This window comes from Hippocampus bargibanti, linkage group LG17 (genome assembly GCF_051943395.1).
Source record: "Hippocampus bargibanti isolate YZ-2025 linkage group LG17, ASM5194339v1, whole genome shotgun sequence".
NCBI classification, from domain to species: Eukaryota; Metazoa; Chordata; class Actinopteri; order Syngnathiformes; family Syngnathidae; genus Hippocampus; species Hippocampus bargibanti.
The window spans coordinates 10246308-10262091 of NC_142750.1; the positions used below are offsets into that span (position 1 = coordinate 10246308).

General features: G+C 42.5%; 1 protein-coding gene across 2 annotated transcripts in view; it reads right to left on the bottom strand.

The window, feature by feature from the left end:
- Positions 1 to 7424, bottom strand: part of shisa6a (shisa family member 6a) — a 32940-nt gene extending 25516 nt beyond the window's left edge. For both annotated transcript variants that reach the window (XM_089018569.1, XM_089018568.1), the window contains exons 1-2: positions 7342 to 7424; positions 4070 to 4804 (exon numbers count right to left, since the gene is read on the bottom strand). In XM_089018569.1, coding sequence (XP_088874695.1) covers positions 4070 to 4638 — 569 coding nt within the window. In that variant the 5' untranslated portion in view covers positions 4639 to 4804; positions 7342 to 7424. The remainder of the gene's footprint in view (positions 1 to 4069; positions 4805 to 7341) is intronic.
- Positions 7425 to 15784: the final 8360 nt, after the last annotated feature.

Here is a 15784-nt window from a genome sequence, read left to right on the forward strand (position 1 = left end):
CACACACACACACACACACACACACACACACACACACACACACACACACACACACACACACACACACACACACACACACACACACACACACGCATCTCGCGGTTGCATATAATTGGTGATGAGTTTTTCACCTCACTGAGGAGGAATTTTGGTCCACATTTCTTTGCAGAATTGCTTCAACTCTGCCATATCGGGGTCTTTTCTGGCATTCAATGCCCGTTTAAGGTCACACCGCAGCATCTCAATTAAATTCAAAGTCCCAGACTATTATTTGGGTACTCAAAAATCTCAATTAGTCGTGAGCACTCCTGTGAATGTGTGTCACTGTTCCCAGTTTGACCCATTTGAGGATAACGGCTCTGACAATGACTCGCTCAATCCCCGGAGTTTTGGAAATGGCTTTCTAACCTTTTCCAGGTTTGCTGAACTGAAACCTTTGTATGTGATGAATTGGCAAAGAACGCGGAAATCAGGAAGGGGGGGAGGGAATACAATTTCACAGCGACCTTCGACATTTCTGAGCAAAGAATGATAGGATATATTATTTTTTCCATTGACCGTTGACTACTTTGAGACTCATCATGGGATACATCGCATACATTGAACAATGGATCGAGAAGGAGTCTTTTTTTTTTGATTGAATGTCAATAGATGATGTACCGAATCAAGTGGCCGATAGACACGTGATCACATTTTGTTCCTCTCCTGCTTCTATTTTGGCCAAATTGGGCACATCTAGTCCGTGACGCGAGTGCAACATGAGAAGGCGCACACAGACATACACTCACACCGACACGCACAAACACACACAGCCAGGCAATGTATCCAACCCCCTCTTTCTCTCTCTGTTGGATACAAAAAGCTAATCAATAAGGAGAGAATTCAGCGGTTTAGTTGTGCATTGAAGGTCACACAAAGCAAAAGGTCTGCCAGCACCTCAACATTCTGCTCAGCCGCTCGCCGCTCACACAATCAGTCACTAAGAGGACAGAACACAATTAAAGACATTTGCTTTGGTGGCAGCCGCTAGCAGCAAAGTCACCTTTTTGGGTATGGATTTGAGGAGGGATTTTGGTGAAAACGGTCAAAGTCTCTGAAAGTCAAGCATTGGGAATACTTTATGGAACCACAGTGTATATTTTTTAACAATAGGGATCAATTGTAATTCCTTCATTTAACATTTTTAAAGGAATATGGACACACAAATATCCGTGCCATGTGAGGATGTTGTGTGCAGCATTTCTGTACTGTTGTGCAATTCTGCAAACAACAAAGCAGAATGGCCTTATTTTTTTTCATTAATAATAAAAAAAATGGATTGGATTCTTTTCCCAGAAAACATTTTCACAGAATTTCAATTTCAAACTAAGACATTGCAATAAACACATTTTGTGAAGGATGTTGTAATTAACGCTGTAAAAATTAGAACTGAATATTATTCACAGTAATTTCTTGTTTATTTTAGTTGTATATATTATGCAGTAAATAAATAAACAAGTGATCAAATAAATAAATAAATAAATAAATAAATAAATAAATAAATAAATAAATAAATAAATGCACACACAACAGTCAAGAACTCATTCCCTGCCATTCCCGAATTTATTCGGGAATTGAAAAGTGTGATGTGGAGCGCCATTCCCGAATTTGTTCAGGTTTTGTTTTTTCTGGCGGGGGGGGGGGGGGGGGGGGGGGGGGGGGGGGGGGGGGGGGGGGGGGGGGGGTATGTTGATAAAGCGCTAATCAGATCTCTGGTAATGTTTTTCCCTTCCACGAGGGGGCAGTATTGCCTTTTGTCCATTTTAGTGCTTTGTTACACTTCCCGCTCTTGTTAAAGCGGGAAGTGTATATTTCAAGCTCACATAACTCCCGACCCATGTAACTTAGGAATTACTTCTTTTCCTGATGAAAGAAGAGAGTATAACGTTTCTAATGCGGTATTGAATGTTTATGTAGTCATTAAACTCAATACTCTGCGGGTCCTGGAATTTGAGTGAAAATGACAAAAACCCTGGCACTGGAGTGGACACATTGTCTGGCAGTTAATGAGTTAAATGCGGCTTATTATCCATGTCCCAATACTTGTGTCCAGACCATCCAAGCTGCGTGTGCGCAGCTCTTTTTCAGCGCCTCTGATGTGTGGTCAAAGCGAGTGACTCAGCTGAATTTAAATTAGTGAATCATTTCGCAGGGATGAATGACGAGAGGCCAATCAGGTGTCGATGTATTTGCTGCTCAACTTTGTGACTGCGCTCGAGTCATCATTGACTCGTTTAAGTCCTTTATTACAAAACAGGACGTTCCCCTCCCAACAACAATGACAACAATGAGCGGAAATGAAAGCAAACCCAAGTTGTATTCATGTTTACACGTTAACACTAAATCAGTTCCATAGTTCTCTTTGCAGTAACAATGAAACTAAACTTTTAAAGCACCAATAGGCCACAAATGGAACAGCAGGCAATATTCCGACTGCTGATCGAAAAATGTAACAGGGGCGCTGCAAATGCTTCATTAAATACACTTTATAACTACAAACATGATTATTCTCCTTTTGAGACGCAATAAAGCATATCTGTGGTTATCTTAGAACATTTTTGTCCCTGCACAAACAACAATCAAAACTAAACAAATCATCAATTGGGCCTTTTCTTCCTCAACAACAATGAAACAAATTCTGTCTACAAGAACCATCTTCACTGAAATGAAGCAAGACGAGTCATTTTTTTCACCACGTTTGACTAAAATGATTTGGTTGGCTGATAACACTGAAACAAAGCAAGCAAAGTGTTTGCTATTCTTCCTCAACACAAAACAAATAGTACAAATGCATCTTAGTGTGCAAGTGTGTGAGGCGATGTCATCAATGCTTTTTCGATTGTTGTTGTGTTTGCGCTGGCCTCAGGACTCTAAACGGCGTCGTTCTACAAACATCTTCAGCAGCAAGACTATCACTTTTTTATGGTTTCTCGACACGCACGTTCGCGCGGTCTGTGGTTGTTGGAGACCCGGGCCTCATCGCATTCTGACACACTCGTTTCTGTGATGCGTATGTTAAGTCTTCAGATTGTGGCTGATAGGGAATTTCGAAATCGCGGATTGGTAATCAGAGTAGATATAGGAACCGACGAGGATATGAGGCCGTTTAATATGTTGTCTATCTTCATATTGCATCAAGGTATTATTTTTTGATATTGGATTGGATGAGCCTGTATTAGTCTCACAGTGGAGAAATTTACATTTCACCGAAATGAAAGGAAGAAGTAGAAAAAACAAAATACAGGAGCTGCTTTAAATACAGCCACTTTCACGGCGCCATCCTGAAGTGAAAATGACAACAAAAAAACAAATAATGTGACACAACACAAAAGACACAGTCATTCAATCTTAAGCACTTTCCGCACCCTCTTTGTTGTACGAAGTAGTAGTTCTAGATGAAAGAGGAGAGGAGCCAAGCATCTTTTTCACCATTGGATAATAATAATAACAATAATAATAATCATAATCATACATTTCATTTTAAGCACCTTTCAAAGCTCTCAAGGACACTCAGGACACTCAGGGACATCATGGTGAAATGTCTGCTACGAGCTAAATGTTGAAAGCAAACACAAAGCTGTAGCATCCAAGAGACTGTCTCATATCTCCTGTTCCATATAAATCCGCTTCAATTCCAAGCCGCGACATTTGTACAGATGCTTCGGCGCTCTGCGCTGACGCTTCCTTTGGTAGTTTAATGCTTTCTCATAAGCCGAGCTGTCATCACTTAATGAAAAGCTGTCGAAAACACAACATTCATCTGCCTTGATTTTTTTGTCTGATTTATTTTAGGATCTGAATCTTGACTTGTCATTTTCATGACGTGATTTGATGGGAAATTTGCCCTACAAAGTCACGTCACAGTTGGCCATAACAGTGATTTATTAATGTGCCAATTTGCTTTTTATATGTGATTAACGTGTCTCATGCTCTATAATCGTGTCAAGCTTGACATTTCGGTTATATTCTAGTTAATTCTGATTCCTGCTAGTCCTCGAAAGTTGCTGCGTGCGCATGCGCGTTGGCCCACCTGTGCACGTTCATCTCCTGGGGGGTCTTGGTGGCTTTGTCATAGGCCACCTTGGCAGAGATCCCCACGGCGACCACCAGGGCGACCACGCCACAGCTGATGTAGACGGTGGTGTTGGTCCGATCCAGCTCAGGGTCGTAGGCATCGCCGGTGGGCGCCGGCGAGGGCGGCTGCGTTTTGATCCAATCGGGCGTGTTGTAGTTGGTGCAGACGGTCTGCTCCAGGCGCTTTCCACGGTCGGCGCAGCAGAAGCGCAGGAAGCAACTGCCGCAGCAGAAGCGGTGGTCTGTGTTGTTGCAGCCAAACTCGTAGTCAAACTGCCCGCTCACGTCGTAGTAGCCCAGGCACGTGTCGTGTTGGAGGGTGGGGGCCCGCAGCTGCGTGACCGCACCCCACGCCGGCACGGCCGTGCTCCCGCCGGCCCACTTGGGCCTGACGGAGGTTCGGGCTCCCAACGGGCCGGCGCCGGCTTTGGGGAGCCGCTTGTTGGCTGGGGCGCAGCCAGCGTCCGGAGCGAGCAGTAGCAGGAGCAGAGGCAGGGGTGGCAGGAATGGCAGGAGGGGCTTCATGCTGCTCCAATGCCCCCCTGCGATCTCCCTGGTGTGGACTCACTTCCGGGAGATCCTTGCGGGCATCTTGAACCCGGGTCGGAGCATGAGCACCACACCGGAAAATTCATATGTACGGCGCCACATCCTTTGACATGTACGTGCGCTGGCGTTCGGGCTCCTGACTCTGAGACACAGAAGAACACAAACATTTGAATCAATCATCTCCGTGCCCCAATTGTTTTACCTGTACACCCTACAGACCAGAAACGTCATCCAGTACTTGGAAAAAAAACATCACGAATAAGGCGAAACGGTAGTTGCAAACACCCTCACATGTAAAATATTTGCGCGACTCGTACACCATGGTCTGTCTAAGAGGGCACAAAATTGGAAGACCGTAGGAAATCAACTCTTTCGTCATCATAATTCTATCAGAATCAGCATCCGAAAGCCTTTAACTGATTCACTGTGTCATGATCTGGTTGGCGACCAACGGGTGGCGCTGTCGGCCCCGCCTGCACCTGCACAGGTGCTGGTCGTCCCGATCAGTGGCGGACTGCCACGTTCGGATTGGCGACCAACGGGTAGCGCTGTCAGCCCTGCCTGCTGCCTCGCAGGTGCTGGTCGTTCCCAATCAGTGACACTCAAAAGGACTCCCGACACGACGATTCGCTGTCGGGTCATTGTTGCTTTGTATGCAATCGTCTGCATTGTATGCTGTGCATGTGTTTGTTTAACCGTGGCAGACTTTTACTCTTGATTTTGTTTTGATACTTTGTATTTTTCTGTTCAAATGGTTTAAACGTTTTAGATTTTGTTCCTGTTGACTTTATTTTAATACAATTTGTCAAACACAACCTCTTGCTCCCTCCTGCCTGCTTTTGGGGATCCACATCTGCCATCACCACCCTGCAAACCATGACACATTGCCAGACGTGCAAAAATATGTCCTCTCCAGTGACAGGGTTTTTGTCATTTTCACTCAAATTGCAGGACCCACAGAATATTGAGTTTTCAGACTACATTCATTCATAAACATTCAATCCAGCATAACAAACCTGATACTCTATTATTTCATCTGAAAAAAAATGTTCTTTCCTAATCGATGAAAAGGTTTCTTCAGCCGTCATCTGTACTTCTTTGAAGGTGTCGGACGTTTTGCTTCTTATACAAGAAATAGCCTGTTTAGGCAACATAGGATTAGTATTACTGATGAGATGATACCGGTCAAAGTGGGGGAATCAGGCCAGTTGTTAGTCGGAATGACCGGAACTATCAGTGGAGCAGCTGAAGGGAGTAGTCCTCTGCTCCCCCGAACCTGAGAGCAGGGACCTATCATAGCAGAGTCCGGCACCGCCATGTCTGGACAGTAGGGATATATATAGGGCCTGAACTACCAGTAGACTTTAGTTTGCTGACGAAGTTTCTTGGATAAGAAGCAAAACGTCCGACACCTTCAAAGAAGTACAGATGACGGCTGAAGAATCCTTTTCATCGATGGACCACTCCTGTACGACCGAGAGCTTACACAGACGTAGATCTTTCCTAAGTTACATGGGTCTGGAGTTATCTGAGCTTGAAATGGGGGCGGCTGTACAAAGTACAATACAATACAATAGATACATATTGATTTATATAGCGCTTTAACAACAGCTGAAGCTGTAACAAAGCGCTAACATGGACAACAAGGCCAATCCTGCTCCCTCGTGGAAAGGAAAAACATTGCCAGAGGTCTGACCTGCGCTTTATCGGCACCCATCGCAAGAAAAAACAAAATCCGAACATATTCAGGAATGGCGCTCCACGTCACACTTTTAAAGTCCGGAATAAATTTGTGAATGACAGCAAATGAGTTAATAGTCCCATAATGGGGACATTTTCAATCTATTTGTCAGATTGAAAATGGTTTGGATGGAGCTCGGGGTCGAAAGGAGGATGTATGTACATAAAAAATACTACTACAAAAGAAATATCATAAAGTAGTGGATAAAATGGCAGCCGTTTCATCATTGCATGATACAGTGGTGGGAGGCTGTGGTGTTTACAGTATTAAAAAAAGACACTCATAAGACAATCGTTCTATTTGTGTGCCCCAATTGTTGGACGAGTGTGCAGAAAGGTCGTACAATTGAGGGGAAAACATTTACTACTGATGTCGTTCTACGTGCTGATCATACAGCAGTGGTCAAAATGTCATGAGTATGACGACGTAGCTCTTCTACTATCTGATGTTCTTCTTCAGTGCAGAAATGTGACATAGTAATAAGACACAGCGGTGTAAGAGGCTAAACAAAAATAACCGCTGTAAAATATTTGACTCGTGTGGTAAAATGACACTAGGAAAATAAAATAGTTGTTTTGCACTGCAATGTTGGACAGGTGTAATTATCGTAGAAGCCCAAGGCAGCACGAGTAAGACGATTGTAGTTAGTCTACTAGTGGAGCAGAAATGCCACACGTAGTCATGGAGAAAAGGCGGTGTGGAGGAAAAAAATGACACTTGTAAGAAGCTGGTGTGGTTCTACAAGAGGAGGGCTGAAGTCGAAAATAAGATCGCTCACGCATCTCTCACTCGACGAATGCGTTGGATTGTCTCTCTCGTGCAAACAAGTTGGTGGTAAGAAAATCAGATGTAACTTTTTGCCATCTTTAAACATCTACAAGGAACCTGAAGAGAAGAAGAACGCAAACAGACGACAATGAAGAAGAAGAAGAACTTACCAGCGGCTCCGCTGTTCTGATGAGCAAACTGAAAGAGGAGGGAAGGAGAGACCTGACCCCTCCCTTACTCCCTCCTTCCCTCTTGCGCTCGTTCTCTCTCTCCCCGACGTCATCTTCAGGTGGTGCCTCTTCCCTCTCTCCATCCATTTTACAATCCGTTTATCCTCACGAGGGTCGTGGGCTTGCAGCAGCCTATCCAAGCTGTGCTCGGGTAGTAGGCAGGGTACACCCTGAATTGGTTGACAGCCATCACAGTCTCCCCTCACGCCCTTCTCCTCCCTTGGTAGCGCACCCGCTGCTCATCTTGCCTCCACACTTCCACAAACGGAGATGCTGCCAACGTCCAATCCTGTTTGTGCGCACACACAGACACAGAAACACACAAACACACATCGAGGAATACACAGCTGTGAGTGATGTTAAGATTTGTCGACTTATAGTTTGTGATGTCACGAGTCGGTTCAGGATCGTTCATGATTCCTTTCTTTAGTTGATGAGATATTTGATGATTCATGGAGTCAGTCGGTGATGTCGGGAAGGATTGAGTTAGTTTACTTTGTTTACAATGCTTTGACGAGCGACGTGATGTTTCGTGAGCTTGAGTCATTTGTGAGTTAGTTGGTCGTGTTACCACCCATTGAGTTAGCGAGCTACTGTTATTTTGTGCAGTGGTGGACCGTCAAGGCCTGCAAAGCCTTCTCTGCGGGACTAAAAATATTTGAATCATGGAGTGATGTTAATTATATTTTGTCCGTGAATTCTCAATAAATAATTCTAAATTATCTTTCAATTTACTTTTATTACTTTTCCCCTGTTGCGCTACTTCCAGGTGTGTGTTTTCGTAATTAAGCATTGAACCAATCACATTTCAGCCATCATTTGTTACCAGGGTCAGAAATCGACCTGAACAATCAGTTCTGCGGGCCCTGTCGCATCAAATGTGTCGATCAAACTGTTGGTCTAACCAATCAGATTTCGACTTGGCAACCCAAAAGGGGTACCAATGCTTTCTTGCAGGCGCTGGTCAACGTCAGAGTTGACGCAACCTATGATTTGCTAGCCACTTGCGAAAACTGCTCTGATCACTAGCCGCTAGTGATAAGAGCACACTGGCCAGAGCTAGTACACTGTATCAGTAGCGAGCTGTAGGAGCAGATATATTGGTTTGTTGATTTAATAGCGGTTTTGTCAACCCTTAGTCAATCATTAAGAAAGGTTGGTTAGTTATTTCCTGGCTAATGGTACCCTCTAGTGGACTTGTAGTAAATCACACCACGTTTTCTTTCAGTGTTGATTGATTCAGACATAGCACAACTGAAGGCCTACCGATGAAATCCACGGCCCACCACTGATTTTGTGATGATGGTGATCTTTTGGCGAAGTGATTTGAGGTTATTTGTGGTGTGGTTTGCGGTTCACCGAGTCGGTCTGATCTCGTTCTGCTGTGATTTTGTCTGACATTTTTCGGCTGTTGTTTTGTCTGATCCATGCTGTGATGAATGGAATGGTTGACGTTATACATTGAGTTATTTGGTGGTTTAGTTATTCAATGAGTTAATCTCCATCATGACTATGTGCACCATCTTTTTCTTGCAGGTAACTTGACGCTGTTATTGCACTTTAAAAACCTTGATGGGGTCGCCAGGTAGCCCATGCGCGCTTTTCTCTTCACGCCGAAGGCCATTTATGTTGTTTGTCATCTTGCCGTAATTTGTCGATTTTTGCTGTGTGGTTTTAATTTCTCCACTCACATCAGAGTTTAAGACACACAGGACTGAGTGGATTCGACCAAAAGGCTTTTTTTTCCAGTATTAGCGTACGTGGATTTAAAGTTCGCCTACCTCACCTGTCGGCGTGCTCGACTTCCCGGGCATGAATTATTTAGCCTGGCATTATGCAAATGAGCAAAGACTCCTCGCGCATGCAAAGCGTTTTTACATTTGGATGAGATTCATTTTGTTTGGTTTTTGTTGGTCGACAGAATAAATAAACACATTTACGCAAATCCTTTCACAGAAACACAACAAACAATATCGGAAATTTTTGACACTTAATTCAAAGGCACACGGGCGTTAACACCATCTTGGACTGTTTAGTCGGGATGTTCGATGCCCTTTTTGTGCCATGAGGCTGTCAGTCCGAGTTTGAGCTACAGTGTATCAATACCATGCTTGTTTTTGACATAGAATGTTTAAACTAACCCCACGACAGATAATTATGAACAAAGGCCTTTTCTTTGTGACAAATTGCTCTACTGCAGTGTTATTCTGAGTTTGGTCATCTGACACTCACTACTTGAGCACCGATTGATCAACAGCGAGTGAAATGGCCGCTCCCTTATGTGGAACAAAATGGCTGCTCTGATTGGTTCTTCATTCAGATTCTACAGATGCAAAGCTCATTTTTCAGTCACATTAACAAATAAAATAGGAACACATAAGTTGCATTTGTGTATGGTAAAACTGAACAATGTTGCACGTGTAATATCTCATTGTAAATAATGGAGAAGTTATTATATTTAAAAGTCCCATGCTTAGCTGGCCAACCAAACAATAGACCCGCAGTCAAGGCGCAGATGGCCACAGTAATTCTGAGTGAAACAGACAGAGCAAGGTAAACTGTCAGCTTCATCTAGGAGATCCGGCCTTGCACAGAATTTAGGGCTTGGGATACTCCTTTATCACCAAAGTTATTTACGGTTTTAACATCCTGCACAAGAGCTGCAATTAGCCAGGTCACAAACTTAATCAGTTCATGGAAAAGACAACCAATTAAAACATCTATGTTTGATTGCTTACAGCTGTTGGTGCTCAGAACATCCAGACGCGTTGTATTATAATCAAGAAAACTATGTTTTACTAATGTATCACTTTAATTTGCATGTACTCTCAATAAGTAGCTTGGCAGAGGGCCGCAGAATTCAGACGTATGTCATGGGTGACTGCGTTTCCTGCTGGCAGTAGGGACAATCTTTCTGGTTCCAAGTCTCTGTCCACAGTGTCTGACTGTCATATCTCTGACAGTAAACCACAGCAAACAGGCAAACCTAAGAAAGTTCAAAAGTGAGTTTGAAAGTATACCGGTAATTGTGGAATGTAACCGAGGTCTGTCAACACAGAAAAAAAACACTTTGTCTCAATTTAATTCAAAGAGACACTTTTGGCAGTGCGAAAGCCTCTCACAATGTTTTTATTTATTTATCTCCCACTTTTTAGAGCTACAAGGAGACTGTTAAAGTCTTCATGAGTTCCCCAAGTGTGTGAGTGGAGCACAAACGAATAAAAGTGTGCAATAATCAATTGTTACGCATGCAAAGTGCGGCCGGTGGAAATTAAACCTTGATGAAACGCCGCACACAAAAGTGCAGGAGGACCCACTCTGATGACGACGCAATGAAAACCTTCTGGGATGCCATTCACGGTCAACACAACAATGATGACGATGATGACACGCATGTGTATGTGTTGATAGTGATGCAGGATGAAAAAAAATCATGCGGAAAGCGTTTTGTGCATGTTGTTTAATGTCTTTTTTGACACATGCATGACAGTTTTGCCAAATCCCCGTTGTGTAGTGTAGTGCCACAATGTGCCGTCTTATGTAAGATAAAATAGATTCAGAAGAATAATGTTGTAGCTTTTTATATGTCACTGCCACATTGGTTTCAATGTAGCAGTTTACAATTAGCGCAACATTGATGCTAATTGCTGTGAGACAAATCCAAGGCATGTCACATGCAACGTTAGCATTAAGCTAGCCAACTTTGGTGAGGCTCTTCGAAGTCAAGTCAAAGTCGGCTTTATTGTCTTATATGCATGACATACAGCACAGATGAAATTACTGTCCTCTCGGACCCAGCGTGCAAGGTACCTATGTGGTTAAAAAGACAAACAATAGACAACAGACAATACATATAGATTGTGAATGTAAAATGAGGTAGTGTCGTGTGTAAAGTGATGTAGTGTAGTAATGCAAAAACGGTTAAGAGGTCATAGAGAAAAAAGAAAAAATAGAGTTCAGAATGATAGTACAACGTGTAGCGTGTACTCAGAGTTCGGTGAGTGTGGCAGTGGGAAGGAGCAAGGGGGGCGGGGCTCGAAGGGAGTTGAGTCTCCTGACTGCCTCGTGGCAGAAACAGTCTTTGAGCCTACTGGCTCTTGTTACTTGGGCGAGAGTTATGGCAAATGGTTGTTTGAGGTACAGTATTCTAAATACCATTGGTTATATTTCATGATTTATCAGGTTGCATGTTAGCAATAAACTTGTCCATGTTCTTGTCAGGGGAAAACATTCAACTTGTGACTGTGTTGTCAAACTTCATATTGCAGATATTTGCTCTTGATAAAGTTATATCTCCCTTTATTCCTTTTAGTCCAAGTGTGTTTTTCCATCCTTTTGTTTTATTTTTCATTTTTAAAGAAGACACGTTCCAGTGTTTCCATTAGCATTGTTTTAACCAGTTCTGTTTCTATTTTAAATATAATAGTTTTCTATTAAAAAAAAAATTTTTTTCATCGATCAATGGGATGAGAGCATTTGTTTCTTTTAGCCTGATGAAGGGGCGTTTGTTTTTTTGTTTGTTTGTTTTTTTTTTGGGGGGGGGGGAACAACACCGGGCTAATGACGGCTTTCAAGGCGACCAATTACATGCTAGCGTGTTAGCAGCTGTGCTGGCCTGGAGGACACATCACTCACGCCGCTCCGTTTGTCCTCATTAAGTGCGTTTAGTCATTATTTGTTGTTTGGCCCGGGGCGTCCTGGGAGGATGGGGACCGTTCAACACTGGCTCTTGTTGTGCTTGTTGTTCCAACTCACACCGGGAAAGGTAGCCCGAGGCAAGTCGCCATTGACATAGTCGGTCCCTCTGCCCCTGACGACCAATCAATAAAGGCCGAGGTGGCATCTTGCTGAGTCGGAGAGCAAAAATTAAAAAAATAAAAAGGAAAACAAGCCACTGGTGTCTTGTACGACAAAATGTGTAGAGCTGAATGGGAAGGATGATCATGATACAATAGCAGTGTTTTTTCAAAATGATTGGACCCCGGGAGGAAGTGTTCCAAAAAGCTAAGGCCACGATAATGCGTGTAATCGTCCCAAATCCAGACGATTATTATTACTTTGAGAAGGGCGATCAAATATCCATTTGAAGAAGCTGAAAAAGGACACTGTTCAGGTGTTTTCATTTCAAGTGTGATTGTGATGCCTTCCTTCCTTCAAAAAAATCCCCCAGCTTCAGTTGGGCATCAGCGGAATAAAATAAATGTTCTCACCTCTCGTGATGTTTGATGATATATTTCATGTTTTGGCGTGTTCAAAGTCAATTGCGAAGGAGCCGGAAGCAGAGAAGAGGAGGAACGTCGGCAGACTGGAAGGCAATAAAAAGAACGTAAGAAGTTGATTTTGCTGCAAACACGAAACCGATCAGTGATCATGTGAAGTCGCTGTTGTCTTTTCATGACTTTGATTGCGCACAGCCCGCACAGGTCCCTGTTTTACTTTTATTGTTTTGAAATTGAATTATGACTCATTGGCTCACCTCCAAGATGAAATGGAATCAAACTTAAGAATTAAAATCTATACTAAGTGCACACACAACACAATACAGGAGCAAGGCAGCGAACTGGCGGCAATACACAAATCACGTTGAACTTCCTCAACCTGTTTGGGGGCTTCTATCGCTTCCTTCTGACAGGACAAAAACGGCCCACACTTTGATTTCTTTGGATCTTAAATGGGTTGAATGCGTTGGTGACAAGGAGAAGTGAAACAAAAATGCAGACTGATATGCAAGTAGCAACTGGTTATCTGACAATAGCCTGTCACTCATGTGACTGCGGTAAATGGTGATTGTTAAAACAATTATGTTGTTGCTGTGTCCATTTCAATCATCCATATTTATTTACCATTGTTTTCTGTGTGTTAAATTATAGTTAGTCTCGCAATTTTTTTGTTGAGAATATTGAAATGGATTTGCTTTTATTCGTGTCGCAGTGGAGAAATTTACATTTCACAGAAGCAAAGTGATGAAAGTAAGAGGAAAGAAAAGGAAGTTGTTGAAAAACAAAATACCGGACCTGCTGTAAAGGCCATCTTTAAAACTGCTTTAAAGGCCATCTTGAAGTCAACAACAACAACACAAAAACTAAATGGCAAATAATGTGAAATGACACAAAAGATCGTAAGAACTTTTCTGCACCCTCTTTGTTGTATGAAGCAGTTCTCGAAAGAGAGAGAGGATCAAAGCCTCCTTCTCACCAGTGGATCAGGGACATCATGGTGGAATGTGCACGTCTGCTACAAGCTAAATGTTGAAAGCAAACACAAAGCTGTAGCATCCATTGACGAAAAGAGATTGTCTCACATCTCCTGTCCCACGTAAATCTACTTCAATTCCAAGCCGCAACAGGTCCACATACGCATCGGCACTCTGCGCTGACGTTACTTTCTTCTCATCGCAGGCTCCGCAAGCCATGCATTCATCCAGCCGCAGACTGTCCAGATTAATTACGAGAGCCTAGGTAGGTATAGTGAATGCTAATTGAGCTGCTTCAGGCTATTTGGACATCAGCCGTAGAGCAGTTATTCAACAAGAACATCCATCCAAAGTTATTGAAACGCTGCATTTTTAATGAGAGTTAAACAAATATATTTCAATTCCCATGTAAAGAGTTGATTTAGAGCTTGCTGAGACAAATCTCAAAAGTCTCGTAATTTACTCTGCTCAGTGTGTGTGTGTGTGCGTGTGTGTGTGTGTGTGTGTGTGTGTGTGTGTGTGTGTGTGTGTGTGTGTGTGTGTTATCAGGTGATGAACAACATACCTGGCTGTGTTGTTGGTGTAAATATATCAGAGAGCTCTGCGGTAGCTCAGGAAGCACACCAAACAATTGATAACTACACACCTCATCGACTCAAACTCAACAACATCAACCCGAGCGCTTATCATATCGGTACAGACATTTTCTATACCCTGCTTTTACTTATTCACTTCGTCTTCAAACAATTGATGCGCGGAGCTATGCAAATGATGGAAATGGTGCAGGGTAGTGAAATTTAGGACTTGGGACTGGCTTGCTGAAAACTTCAATTGACTTTGACAAGTCTTGATGGTCTTCCGGTGGAAATCCGTAATCTTTCAAACATTGTGTACAATTGGTTTTATTTGTGAAATATGTTTTTTGTGAATGTAGTCCAAGTAAACATGTCAATGGGAGACACCTGACTTAAACACCTGATTTAGACAAATGACTTAAGACAACTGAACGAAAACAGCCAACTTAAATGACTAAGACAACTGACCTTAAAGTCATTTAAAAAAATGACTGAACAAAGACAACTAACTTGAGCACCTGATTTGAAAAACATTCAATAAACTAACTTAAATAACCAACTCTGACACCAATTCAGAGAAAGCACCAGGCCTGAGTTACTCCCATATCCCTGGTGCTGCAAAATGTTTTTCAGTTAAGGCAAAGCCTGAGGCGAATCGCTCAATAATTAGCACACTCGCACAGACATAATCAACACACAAACCTTCCTACTTAATTTTAAATGATGCCTTTTGTGTGTATTTGGTGCGCTATCAGCTTCTACAACACCTGACAACAATGACAAGAGTTTAGCGTCTTAATCCTCAAATCAATGAGCAATCAATCCTGACCACTTCATTGTGTCCGCACTTCAACAATACTTATTGGTTTCTTAGCACCCTTCAGCAACTGACTTTCCACATCAAAACATGTCCGGTTTACTCCATACCGTGCATGCTCTCAGTATTACAACCCTTTATTGAGTCATTAGGTTTTTTAGCATTTTTTTTGTTAGTCTTACATCAAGAAAAAAGACCATTGACCAATGAACACACAAATGCTAAGCTAACCTGGTCTGTTAATGATACTCAAGACTATTAAACTAAAAAGCAAAAAGAGCCTCCACCGCTGCTGGCTGACTGACTAGCGCACAATTGAAAGTGAAGGTTGCTGTATTAGCTGATTAGCACAATGCTAACAATGTGTACAATCTGACAAACTGTGCTAATTAAGTCTACTTCGAAGCATTAACTTGCGACGACAGTGGTGAAATAGGCTCTTGGTCATGCTATCAAACGAGTGCAATGATAGAGTGTAGGTTTGATGCGAAACGCGAACAAAGGCACACACGGCAACAGATTAGCGATAGTGATCAGATGGAACGCAAACATCATCAACAACGTTGATCACGATCAATATTATAATCCTACACAAAAGGTTATAACGAGACAGTAAATTGTGTGTGTGTGTGTGTGTGTGTGTGTGTGTTAGGACAGAGTGCAAGTACTTTTACCCCCCTTCTTGAATCAATCAATTTACATTTTTTTAAAACTTGAGATGTCATTTTAATGTCATCTCATTTTTTTTGTATTTATTCAAAATCTGATCTTTAGTACAAAGTAAGAAGTGACCTGTAA